General features: G+C 32.2%; 1 protein-coding gene across 1 annotated transcript; it reads left to right on the forward strand.

Moving 5' to 3' along the window:
* Positions 1–406: 406 nt before the first annotated feature.
* LOC132723426 (sodium-dependent serotonin transporter-like) lies at positions 407–11181 on the forward strand (the record flags this gene model as incomplete). Its single annotated transcript, XM_060708154.1, has 12 exons — positions 407–541; positions 1373–1631; positions 3184–3322; positions 4868–5002; positions 5473–5576; positions 6011–6135; positions 6842–6954; positions 7707–7835; positions 8437–8536; positions 9360–9469; positions 9971–10138; positions 10802–11181. Coding segments are annotated over 12 exons (1586 nt in total), but the record flags the coding sequence as incomplete, so codon positions are not given.
* Positions 11182–13037: the final 1856 nt, after the last annotated feature.

Below are 13037 nucleotides of genomic sequence, written 5' to 3' on the forward strand. Positions count from 1 at the left end.
CAGTTCGTTCGCCCATCCTGAAGAGACAACCGCTTTCAAACGCTTTCAGATCATATAGCTCTTCAATTTCTTATGTTCGGTAGCCAAATCTGTTCATATTTAGTGTGTGCAAAAGGAATTACAATACAGTATCATCAAAAGTATTCTTTCAAAGTTTCACAGTAATCCACAAGAAAACATCCCCAAAACCTCCATTTTTGTAGCCACCACGGTTGGTCCTTACTAAAATACAAACACACGTCCATACGCCAAGGCATACATTTTATGAAAACAACATATATATTCTTAATATTTCATACACATATTGTTAGTAACTGTTTCATTTTGAATCTGATGTTTACATTTATATTATCCGATACAAATGTTTATTGTGAATAAAACAGCTTTAATATATGTTACATTGTAGGTGCGTTTCTTATACCCTACCTGGTTATGTTGGTATTCAGCGGATTTCCACTATTCTATATGGAACTGGCCCTCGGACAGTATCAGAGGTGCGGCTGTATCACCGTCTGGAAAAGAATATGTCCTGTACTTAAAGGTAAAACTTTATATATATACATAACTGTCACCGCACTGTTAGCTCAACAGGTAGATCGTTGGACTTTGAATCAGGCGACCCGGGTCCGATTCCCGGACGGTACGGGTCAATTTTGTGATCGATCATGAAATCCTTTCTACGGTTATTCGCACTGCAATTAAGTTCCTTGCGAACAACTGGTACAACTAGTGCAGGTAAATTGCTAACAGCCTGACCAGGAACGATGTAGTGGCTTAATGCCATGGTCCGTCCGTAGGGTACTAGAATACTACTAACATCATCAAATATATAGATGTAAATGTAGATAAATTAGTATCTAATTTACTTTTGTAGATATTTTGTTAAACAACAATTATATTAGACGTCAATAACCGATGTGTAACTTTCGTTTCAGATGGTCGTTGGCATTTACATTTAATTTTTACACAACCATAATTAATTCGGTTTCCATCATATTTGAAGTAAATCGAAAATCAGCTTTGTATAAGACGCCACAACAATTTTGTTATTTCTGTTGTAATGATTTTGACAAACATTGATTGTTTCAGATACTAACATTCCAAATCAAAGCGTCGATTTAATTGTCAATGTATCGATTGTTTTAGAAATTGTGAACTAATATATTTTACCGATCTATATTTTGACCATATATCAGATTAAACGATAGCCCGTGATAATATATAAAATTTGAATAATAACGATAGCCCGTGATAATATATAAAATTTGAATAATATATTTTGTTAAACATTCAAATTTCTTCTAAATTTTGTTTTGTTACATATAAGTTACAGAAATATTAAAACATTCATTGTTTTGTTTTTTCTTTTCAGGAATTGGATTTGGGATATGCATAATTGCTACATACGTTTCTTGGTACTATAACACTATCATCAGCTGGGCATTGTTTTATTTCTTCTCATCAATGAGAGCGGATGTCCCATGGAAAACGTGCAACAACACGTGGAATACAAACATGTGCATGGATAGTGAACAGAGGCGTGCATTTTTTGCTGCAAGGAAAAACGTTTCTGAAGAGCTTGTTAAAAAAGAAGTCATGAATTACACCACGCCAAATGAAGAATTCTTTGAGTAAGATATGCCTCATGTTCCAATTATGATATTGAAATAGCCTGTTCTGTATAAATACTTTTCGGAACTCGGCTAATGTTGAGTTTACACATTTTATCGCGTAGTACAAACAAATGTTTACAGTTATAGCTACTACTGCACTACTGTTCACAATAGAGAAGTAAACGCCTTGAATATTTTCTATATGATTACCAAGTTGTTACAGTTAAAGGTTTGTCTCTTCCCCGGGATTATATCGGGGAAAAACACATTCGCATCTTTATTGTCTGTCAGGGGTTCAATACTTTTTGGTACGTAATATGTACTCGTATAACATGATTGTCTGGGTACCGTTCACATGGTAATTATTCAAATACAGTAATAGATTTTACAATCAGTATCTTTAGAATGGGTTAAGTAATTGTATATCGATAACACAAAGGTTTGTGAGTACCAGTAAAGATATTATTCTAAGAAAATGCTGTTAGTCGAGGGTAACGGGATGATATTTTTGAGGTTACTCACAAACCTATGTGTTATACTTTTTTAACCACGAACTAATACTTCAATAGGATACTGTTTCTTTAGGCTTTTATTTTTCAAAGACTGAAAATTACTGTTATTCATGCAACAGTGGAAAAGTTTAGTCTCATGGTTCACTGGAATTAACAGTAATAATAACTCCCATTGACCTATAGGAAATTAACATAGCAAAGAGTAGTGAGGGGTAATAATATTATTTGTTGATTGACGAGGGATTTACTGAATATTGGCACTGGAGTGGGAGGAGTAGATGACGTGCCCGAAGTCTGAATAGTATATACATTGTTTTGTTAAAGCAGCACACCGATAGATAATTCTAATTCTGAAAAAAAAAGAATTTGTAAGAGCTGAAAACTCAACGGGTCTTTGTGTAAAAAATTACACAGTAAAGGTCATTAAGCCATTTTTTGAACAAGAACTGTAAAATGTAAGAAACAGTTTGTTAATATCGACACAATTCTTAAAGTCTTTTTATAATCCATTTTTGTTGTTTAAAAAGTTTATGATTTTACATCAATTGATGTTCACCTATAATGCGTAAGCCTATCTTTTGATTTTCTTGGCGGATGAATTTATGCTAATTATAGTTCCTTAATATGATTCGTATTCAAAGTAAGTAACTTTATATCACTTTCTTAAGATTCTGCTATATAAAGAAGTGAACATGCACGTATCTTTTGACATTTCAACATTGTACTGTTTAATACCGCTCTTTCAATAAATTTTACAGCAGTCATTTATAAATATCACCAACTATGTAAAATAACAATCTTTTTAAAGACCGTTATTGTCTTTAAATGTGACACAATATGAATAATAAGAATATTACATAGAATCTTTCATAAGAAAGAGAAAAAATCACAGAAGAGAGCGGCTTTCCCCGGGTGCGCCTTGTGCCGCTGCTACTGCGCTCGACCCTATTGGGTGGCTCTCGGACCCAATCGAATCGTTGAAGAATCGCCGGGGAGAGCAGTGAATGGTGGATCATCGCTTTCCACACAGTTATTTCTCGTTCTCGTAATATTTTCAGAAAAGAAGTTCTTGGTCTTTCTGACGAATACAACATGAATCACTTGGGGTCAGTAAGGTGGCAGTTAGCTCTGTGCTTGATGGGTGTATTTACAATCGTATATTTTGCAATGTGGAAAGGCGTAAAAAGTTCTGGAAAGGTATATCTTTCACATTTTTAACTGAATATGACAAACTATCGAGAATATTTATAAATATAATTTTATTGATTTATTCTTAAAAGGAAGATCCATCGTATAGACCTTAACCCCCCTAGGACGTGTGTGCAGGTGTAATAAGTTAAAACAGTTGTTAACTTTTAGAATAGAGGATATCTGTTACTATCATTTGCCTTTAAAATAATAAACAATGACACTTTTCGTGGGAAGTTGCCAATACATGCCATATGTTTCCCTTTCCGGTGACAGTTTAAATGCATGCACAATGTCGCTTTTTAAAGGTCTGACTGAAGGAATATTTATTCATATTAAATTTAAATAAAGTTGATATGGTCAATGTTGTTTGATATTTTGCAGTTATCATTATACTTGGCTATCCACTATCCACTGTAGATCAATGGACTTCAACCTTTCTCCCGTTCTTCAATATAAAAAGCTTTAAAACAGCTTGATTTTTATACCGGAGGAATCATAACCATTTAAGTCTGGTGAATATCATGTGATATATATTATTATTAACCTCAACTATCAGGACCTCGACCTCGACTTCGGGAATTCCGAGAATAGTTTTGAACAATACTGCTTTCTGGTTTCCTTTTTTATTATGGTTCCCATTCAAAACAAAATATAACTGATTCCCGGCGTTCTTCGATAAATAACAGTGCAGGTTACCTCCTGGTACTGATTCCTGACGTTCTCCACATGTAATAGTGCAGGGAACCAAAATAACCCCCAATGAAGAGCAAGGATGTACTTCCATCAAACGTTTTCAAAATCATTTTGAAGATACTCACGTGACCGTTATGCTTGCTTTGCGAACAGCCTTTAGGGCTCGCTATAATGTTAATAAAAACAATAGAAATTCATCATTTGGATAGTCTTAAATAATATTTCTTGAAAAAAAGTTAACGTTTTGTGAGTTATTTTGATTTTTTTTTATGATAAATGATAACAATATTTTGTTTCAGAATAATTTATTATCTGTTACAAATAGATATGTCATAACGGATCATGAATCCCAAACTGACCAATAATATCTAAATAGAATTCATTTTCATGGTTTGTTGTCACGTTTATTTATGGTATTACGGGCCCTTTTATTACGGGTCACTTCATTTCAATTAAAATTACGGTGACTTATTTTATTTGTTTTATTCGTGTAAGCTGTCAGAATAAGTAAGTGTCATATTGCATTGAAATGCAGCACAGACTTTTCCAGACAGCTGTAGTATGCTAAGAACATTCACAGCAATATTTGACTCATTGGACAATGTTGACAAAACTCTGTACAATAAAAAGTGTTCTATTTTTGAAATAACTCGAAAGAAAGAAATTATATAGTTTTCAAATATTGGCTTTAGAAATGCAAGATGTGTCAAAACGAACCGATTCAATTTAATGCAAATATCATGTCAGTTAATTTTAAAGTGTGTGAGGGTCATATATGAATATTTTATGATTAATGAAAACGTGTTTTTATTTTTTGATATCAAATAAAAATTCTAAAACTATTTTTCTATCTTCTAGGCAGTATGGATAACGGCAACAATGCCATATGTTGTACTCATCATTCTGCTGGGTGTTGGTGTGTCGTTAGAGGGCGCTGGTGAGGGTATTAAATATTTCATCACTCCTACATTTGCAAGACTTGGTGATTATCAGGTAAGTAAATTCTATGAATATGATATTTATTTTTGGTCAAATACTGAAAATGGTGTTTTTGAGTCTAAACGAAATGAACCAAGAGAAAATTTGATTTTTTTTTCAGCATAAAATTTATCAAAGTTACATAAATTTAGTATGATACACAAAACCTGGGATAACACATTTGCAAACAAAAAGTGAAAACAAAGTTGTTTTTCTTTCTTTCAATAATTGTTTAGGTGGTGCATTACAAATACAAATATTATAGTGATTTAAAAGGCAAAAGAAATAATTGTATAGATGTATATTTTTTGAAATGAGAACGGCGTTTCGGGTTTTTATGTATTTATGTGATAGAATACCTTTCATTCGTCGTTATTTAATTTAGAATGACATTAAACTCCGAGAGATTCGTTTGAAAACAAAACTCCATACATACCTGTACATAATTATCTATAGCCAAACGATATCTGACTTGACTATTTCAGGTATGGGTCGACGCAGCTGCCCAAATTTTCTTTTCACTTGGACCGGGATTTGGTGTCCTTTTAGCATTATCAAGTTACAATAAGTTCACGAATAATTGCTTCAGGTAAGTCCTCGGACACAGTTGACCTATTTATGTCGTATATTCATATACAAAAATGTCATTTAATCCTGGTAAGTCCACGAACATATTTTTATAATGTGAATGCAACGTCCATTTTCTAATAGAAAAAGTCACTGTCACAACTTTCTAAAGTAATTTCTGTCAAACTTTCACACAAATAATTTATCTGAAATCATTCTAGCCAACCCCTCAAATTCGGACAATCATGCAAGCCGACGGCTTTTTGCACTAATGTTTTCTGTACTCGTATGTTCAAATCATTATTTCAATGTATCTTGTGTGTTTTGGATTAGCATTGCTAAACCGACAAAAACGAAACATATAAAATGAATAATGTATTCAAATCAGAAGGAAAAATATGCAAAAAGGAAAAGAAACGATACGTAAAAAGAAACAAATTGACATTGCTTTTTCAGGGACGCATTGATTACAAGCGGTATAAATTGTGGGACAAGTTTTCTTGCCGGATTTGCAGTGTTTGCTGTTTTAGGTCACATGGCACATGTACAAAACACAGACATAGAATATGTTGCACGAGAAGGTATGCAAATAAACACATAAGTGTCTATGTTCGCAGTCTTTGTGCACATGGCTCATTGTGCATATTGTGCGAAACACTGACATCAAATATAAACCAACAATCTCTCTTCTTATTACATCGAATTTTTACAAAGCAAAACATGTGCGTGCTTGTAAATAACCATATACACATGCCTTAAACTAATTTGGTCAATACAAAACGAAACTATTAATTTTCATTGGTACATGTATATCATATGTAAATTCCATAATTCTTTTTTTTTCAATGAGCATTCGTACTGTTCATCTGAGTTTAGACATGTAATACGTACTGGAGATATGTGATACAGGCATATATACTCGTAGTAACTTGAAAACATTATACCTCTCCGAGTTGACAGAAGTAATAAGTAATCAGAAAGACAAAGTCAGTATCTAGGGCTATGTGAACGGTACTAAAGAAGATGAAAAGAAGTTTAAATTGTTGAACGTCAGAGGGTGAGGGCCTAAAAAAATTCCCTGTAAATGACTTATGCGTATTCCTGAATTGCTCCCAACCAATGATATTTATCAATGCCATGGTTTTTACAATGTCCGGGATTTGTGATGTTTGGTAAAATTATGGTTCTTTGTAAATATTAAAAAGTATTCAATAATATATTTTGTTATATTCAATATCGGCGGAAAATCTGCTATTGTGACAATTCCTGTTATTTCATTTTTTATAGATGTCGGTCTCATATTCATTGTATATCCAGAAGCAATATCCAATCTAAAAGGATCAAGCGTCTGGGCCGTGATCTTCTTTTTCATGTTGATCACTCTAGGTTTGGATACCACGGTAAGCTCTTGATATAAGACATGTCGTGTACGGTAGACAGCCATCCTTTTTAACACTGGTATGTTTGTTAGTTGGTTTGAAGCAAAAGATTTTTTTCTCAAAATTATTCTTATAATAATGAAAAGTGTATTTTGCAATTTTAATTCTTGGCATGAGGTCAAACGACTATCCATTTACACATGCTTGTTCGATTCGAGTACCTAGTGTTGTACCTGCACAGTAAAAGAATTGCGTGCTTAACATAACGTCTTGGAATCTAAATGGTGTCTTATATTAATTTTTCAATTTTGCAGAGTTGGACATCCGAATAGGTTATTAGTTTGTCCATTTTCTCTAATACAAATATTTGACAAACAGGTGCTATCTACGGGAAAATGGAATCCACTTGCTAGGAAACAATGTCAGTATTAAATATTCCTCAAGTAACAGGATATGTCCTCATTAGAAAAAAACAACATAAATTAACAAAAACCAGTGTAAGCTTTCGATAAAGCGTCTTGTCCTTTAAAATAAATTCATTAAGGAAAAAGTACACGCAAAGTTAAACGAATAATTTGCATAAAGGTTTGCATGTACATAATATGTAGAGAAATTTTATCTGGGAAAGCGGATAAGACTCTCTTGCGAGCTGTATTAGAGACTTTCATGTGTTTTTTCAGCATTTTGAATTGTACCTATTTCCATTTACGACAATTCCATATTAACAGTTTGAGCTGTATTTGTTGTTAATGTTATTCTTGTTTGATTCACAGTTTGGTGGGCTAGAAGCTATAGCAACTGGTATTCTTGATGAATGGCCTTTCCTCCGAAAACGTCGAGAGCTCTTTATTCTAGGTCTTATGGCCTACTGTTTCCTGGGCAGTTTGGCAACTACCACATACGTAAGACTTACACCCATCGTGTTTGACGATAGTTTATAAAGATTTTTTTATATCTTACACCTTTATCTATTTTAGGAAAAATAATAACTCTCATAACAGCGTTGGACTATCTCATTTCTTCACATCTCCAACTTTGACTTTAAGCAAAGTCACACAATTTGTAATGATGCTTTATTGCGTCACAAAGAAAAGAAAAAAACGGAAATAATCTTTGTTCGTTAGATAAGACTTGCGACAACGAAAATAAACGGAGTTATTATGGAATTTAAAAACATACTATTTAAAAAAACTTATGTTGAAATAAGCTTTCCTTTTAATTTGTACTAACAAGGTTTTCATGATATTAATCATATTATACTATGCTAGCCTTTTTTATTATAAATAATTATGGTCTTATTTCAATACGAAACGACGTAGAAAATGTATATATATATATTATAATAACTGGACTAAATAAGTTGTATTTTAGACAACACGCACTGTTGTTTTTTATAGCGACCATATATGTTTAATAGTATTAAACTACTCATTTAATATATGTGCTAAAATTGCATTTTGTATATCTTATTAAATATTTATGTGTTATTTTGTGAACATTTAGGGTGGTATATATTTGGTGCAGTTACTGGACACATATGGCGCTCCGATTGCTTTATTGTTCATAGTCTGTTTAGAGGCTATTGCTGTCACGTGGATATACGGTAATAAAATAACTTATGACCTAGCCTCAGGGTAATACAACTTTTTTTCTGAGATCTGTTTCAAATCTAGGGATTTTCATTGGTCAGTGTACATTCTGTGGCAGTTTCTGACCAATCAAATACCTGAGATTTGAGTTTGAGCTTGGAGAATTTCTTCATAACCTTGAAGCCTGATGAAGTTGTTAAATAGACTTGCTGAGCTATAAATCAGAAAATCCCATTATAATTATAGGAGTTCAATGATACAATTAAAAATTTGATTGCACGAACGCACAGGCCTGCCTACTTCTATCCTGGTTGGAAGCTAATCAATCTTGTCTTGAATTCACCAGGTTAATGGCTTATAAATAATTATTAGTAAAATAAGATGTTAAACTGCTAAAACTTAAACGAAGCGTTTTTAAGTAGGTAAGAATATCTGCATGAATAGGATACTTCAGGAATTCTTTATTTATGTTTTCATATTCCAGACTATGACCATGATAGCATTTTACCGTGGGTCATTTCAAAACGTTACAGCAAAGTTTTAAATCTAATCTTTAAATAAACTAGATATGTATCACAAAAGAGAAAACACCAGAATATTTTAGCGGTCCTACAAAAACCAACATAATAGTGCCAGCTCTGGTGGTTACTATACTTTTTGTAGGACCGCTTACGTCATTCTTAATACTCGTATTATGCATGTATAGTATTTAAATGCTCAATAAAACTGATATAATTGAAGAAGGAACACATTTATCAAAGGTATAATATAATTATAAATAATACGCTACGACATCTTCCAAACATGTCACTTATTGTATTTCAATTTCGTTTCCAGGGGCAACGCGTTTCAGCCACGATATTGAGGCTATGCTGGGGCCACAATCTGACCACTACTGGAGGTTCTGGAAGACATGTTGGATGTTCATTGCTCCAACAATTTTATTTGTATGGATCTTATTGACTTGATTTGCTCAACATGTTATTCTTCTATAGAATGAAATTATACATTCATAATATGGTCGAAAATAAATTTAGTTTGAGATTTCTTTTTCTCACAACTGACCATACAGAATTACATCATCAAAACAAACTTGACATTACAGATTATGATACAAATTGTGATGATGATGATGATGGTAATAATAATGATGATGTATGATGATGATAATAATGATGATGATGATAATGATGATGATAATTATGATGATGATGATGATAATGGAGAAGATAATGATGATAAAGATAATGCAGAATATAATGATGATGATAATGATGATGATGATGATGATGTATGATGATGATAACTATGATAATGATGATGAGTTTGTTGATGATTATAACACTGATGATGATGATGATGATGATGATGATAATGATGATGATGATAATGAATGATGTTTGATGTTTGATGATGATGATGATGATGATGAAACTGTTTTATTTCAGGTACTGTTCATCTTGTCTCTAGTTATGGCTCCTGTTCCACAATATAGCAGTTACGTGTACCCTGAGTGGTCGATCGCAATAGGCTGGATGATGGTGGTGTCTTCTCTATTGTGTATACCAGCATACGCTATATACAAGTTCCTGATAACGCCTGGATCCGTCGTTGAAGTAAGTACATGTACACTATAAAATAAGCCGAAATAAATCTCTACAAAATGTAAAAAAATATGCTTTATAGATACGTTTATTTTATAATTCAATAATAATTAGTCTTTGTTAATAAGAAATATAATCTCTAACAAAATTATATTGTAAATTGAAAAGGACACCAATGAAATCTAAGGTCACACAATTAGGGGAAAATGTATATTTTGTTTGCGGACTCGAGTTGATTGACCCTTTTAATGAATGATAATTTTTAGTGCAGTCTGTCTTATCGCTCTTGGTGAATTGTTAAAAACTTAAATTTAACAATTATCCACCTGAAAAAAAATGTAATAAATTATCATTATTGCTTCCAAAAGAATAAAAAAGTAACAGAAAAGATCGATTTAATCATATATGTTACTATTTACATCGATTACGTTCAACGGGGAGTGGTGGCCTAGCGATTTAGGTATCTGCCTCTCAATCCAGAGAGAATCACGGGTTCGAGCACTACTCAGGCCACGACTATGTTTCTTCGTATGATACCAGTGCAGGTTAATTCAAGGTAGCGGACTCGAAAACTACTTGTGATTAATATAAGTTGCAAGAACTTGTTTCGCAATTAAGCTTTTACTAAATCAAGTTTTATACTAAACTAAACTGTTATGTTTTTTTCATTTTTAGAGAATAAGGACGATAATGATACCAGAAGAATCACCCACACATATTGAAGAGTTGCGTGTCTTTGTATGAGGGCATCATACATTAAGAAAGTAACACTCAGCACATACATTTACGACGTAATAAAAACATCAGATATTCAATTTAAAGAACAACAACAACAATCTATGTAACATAGATTATAGTTTTAATTTTATTACTACAACAATGTGGGATATTAGCCGTTTGTGAATATACAAAGCATGTACGTATGAACGTAATTTGTTAAAAGTAAATATTCATCTTAGAGTTACTGATATAATTAGGAATATCGCAATAACAACAAAACAAAACATTTTTTGTGTGTAAAATTTTGTTATGAAATAGGTCATGTACGAATTTGTGCTAAGTATTTGTTACTGACTTAATATTTTGTTAAGATATTCCGATCGACGTTTTCGTAAAGGGGAGACTATACATCATTTTCAACGTTGGTTTTCTTAAGCTGTATTCTCTCCCCTGTTTTGTTCTTTGGTTCTTAGAAGGCGCCGCATGACATTGTATATGTATCTTAACATAAAATCATAACCCAATAATGTAAAGTACAATAAGAAATGTTACTATTTCAATTTATTGATTTTTGGGAGTTTGAAGCAATAATTTTAAAATTATTATAAAGTTCATATGTGTGTAACATCTAGGACTTTCAATAGAGATTATAAGAAACAGGGTTATTTGAAACAATAAATTATATGAGCCGAGATAATGTGAAACAAGATAATCTGAAACAAGAATAATTTTTATGTGAACCGAGATAATGATAGTGATGCGATGGCCTTTACATTGTTACAAATATTAATTTTTGTAGTGTGTTGAATTTGAGAGCCAAAACGTTTAAGACATTGGCTTAGATTCCAAGCGAGTTTAGACGGTGTACATTGCCCGAAAACGCATATGTTGATTAACACATATGAGTTTTTTTTGTGTGTGTTTTAAGACATTATATATTGTTTTGCATACCATACAATTAATTATAAATGCGTTATGAAATGTTGGCCGGATATTTGCTATTGTCATTTACCAGTTTGGCAATGTGTTCTTGCAGGTGTAAAACATCTACATTTTATTCTAAAATAATAATATTGATAGATGTGATAAATTCATAACCGGATATTACTAGAATCCTTCTTAGTAATATATTTGTCCCGATTAAAAGCCATACGTTTTTAGCAGAATATATTTAATGAAAGCGATTTTTTTTAAATATTTACGATTTACATTTTTGCACTAAATGTTTTTCCTTTGAACGTAACTGTTTCTCACATTTTTACATCTACTTCGAAAAAGTCAACGGTTCGAATTATAAAGCCTACGTAATGGTTTCGGGCAGTTAGTGATAAACAAAACGAGTTGATATGTATTGGAAAAGTTTTTTATTTCTCACATATTCTTTGCTTTTTGTCTCTAGGACAATTGGCTGTACTTATTTTAAAGTTTTTTGTCTATTTGAAAGGGTTTTGTTACCTTTATCTTATGTTTTTGTTTAGGAAAGCAATCTGTTAAGATATTAAATAGTCGTTTATTGTTTGGAAAGCAATTTGTTAAGGTATTAAATAGTTGTTTATTGTTATGTCGGTGACTTATATGCTATGTTTATATATCATGTATATATGTACATTATAGAATGTTGTTTATTTAAAACGAGAGTAGATATCGTGTAGCAATGCATTTAGGTAGATACATCTGCTAGGAAATGTATATATATATTTGCGTATATTAGATATATTTACACAATCTCTCACGTAACAGTATAGTTCCTATTTTTGTCTTGTTTTGCAATTCAAGACAGAAATTGGACGTACAATTTATGACTAGAATTAGTAGCTCATTGAAAGACATTATATCTTAAAGCGGCCTTCAGCTTTTCAAAATATTAAATATGTTATTTTAAGATAAATCGTTTCATATAATTGACAAACAAAATCATTACGGTGGAAAATAAAATTTGCCGTCAATAAGATACATAAACAATAAGGAAACTCGCCGATACCACTAATCTACCTGTCCGCTCTCTAAATGTACATTAATAAAGCGGACAATTCGTTACCCGATCTTCTAATTGTAGAAACAAACGTCATTATTACCTGATACCTTATATAAAAGTGATTTGGTATTTTTTACTGTTTTCTAAAATTCTAAAACGTCCACATTCGCAAACTGATGACCGGTCAATAGTTTCGACTGTTTCCCTCGTGTGCTC

Source organism: Ruditapes philippinarum, unplaced genomic scaffold, assembly GCF_026571515.1.
Source record: "Ruditapes philippinarum isolate M1 unplaced genomic scaffold, ASM2657151v2 ctg2253_1_1_1_1, whole genome shotgun sequence".
NCBI classification, from domain to species: domain Eukaryota; kingdom Metazoa; phylum Mollusca; class Bivalvia; order Venerida; family Veneridae; genus Ruditapes; species Ruditapes philippinarum.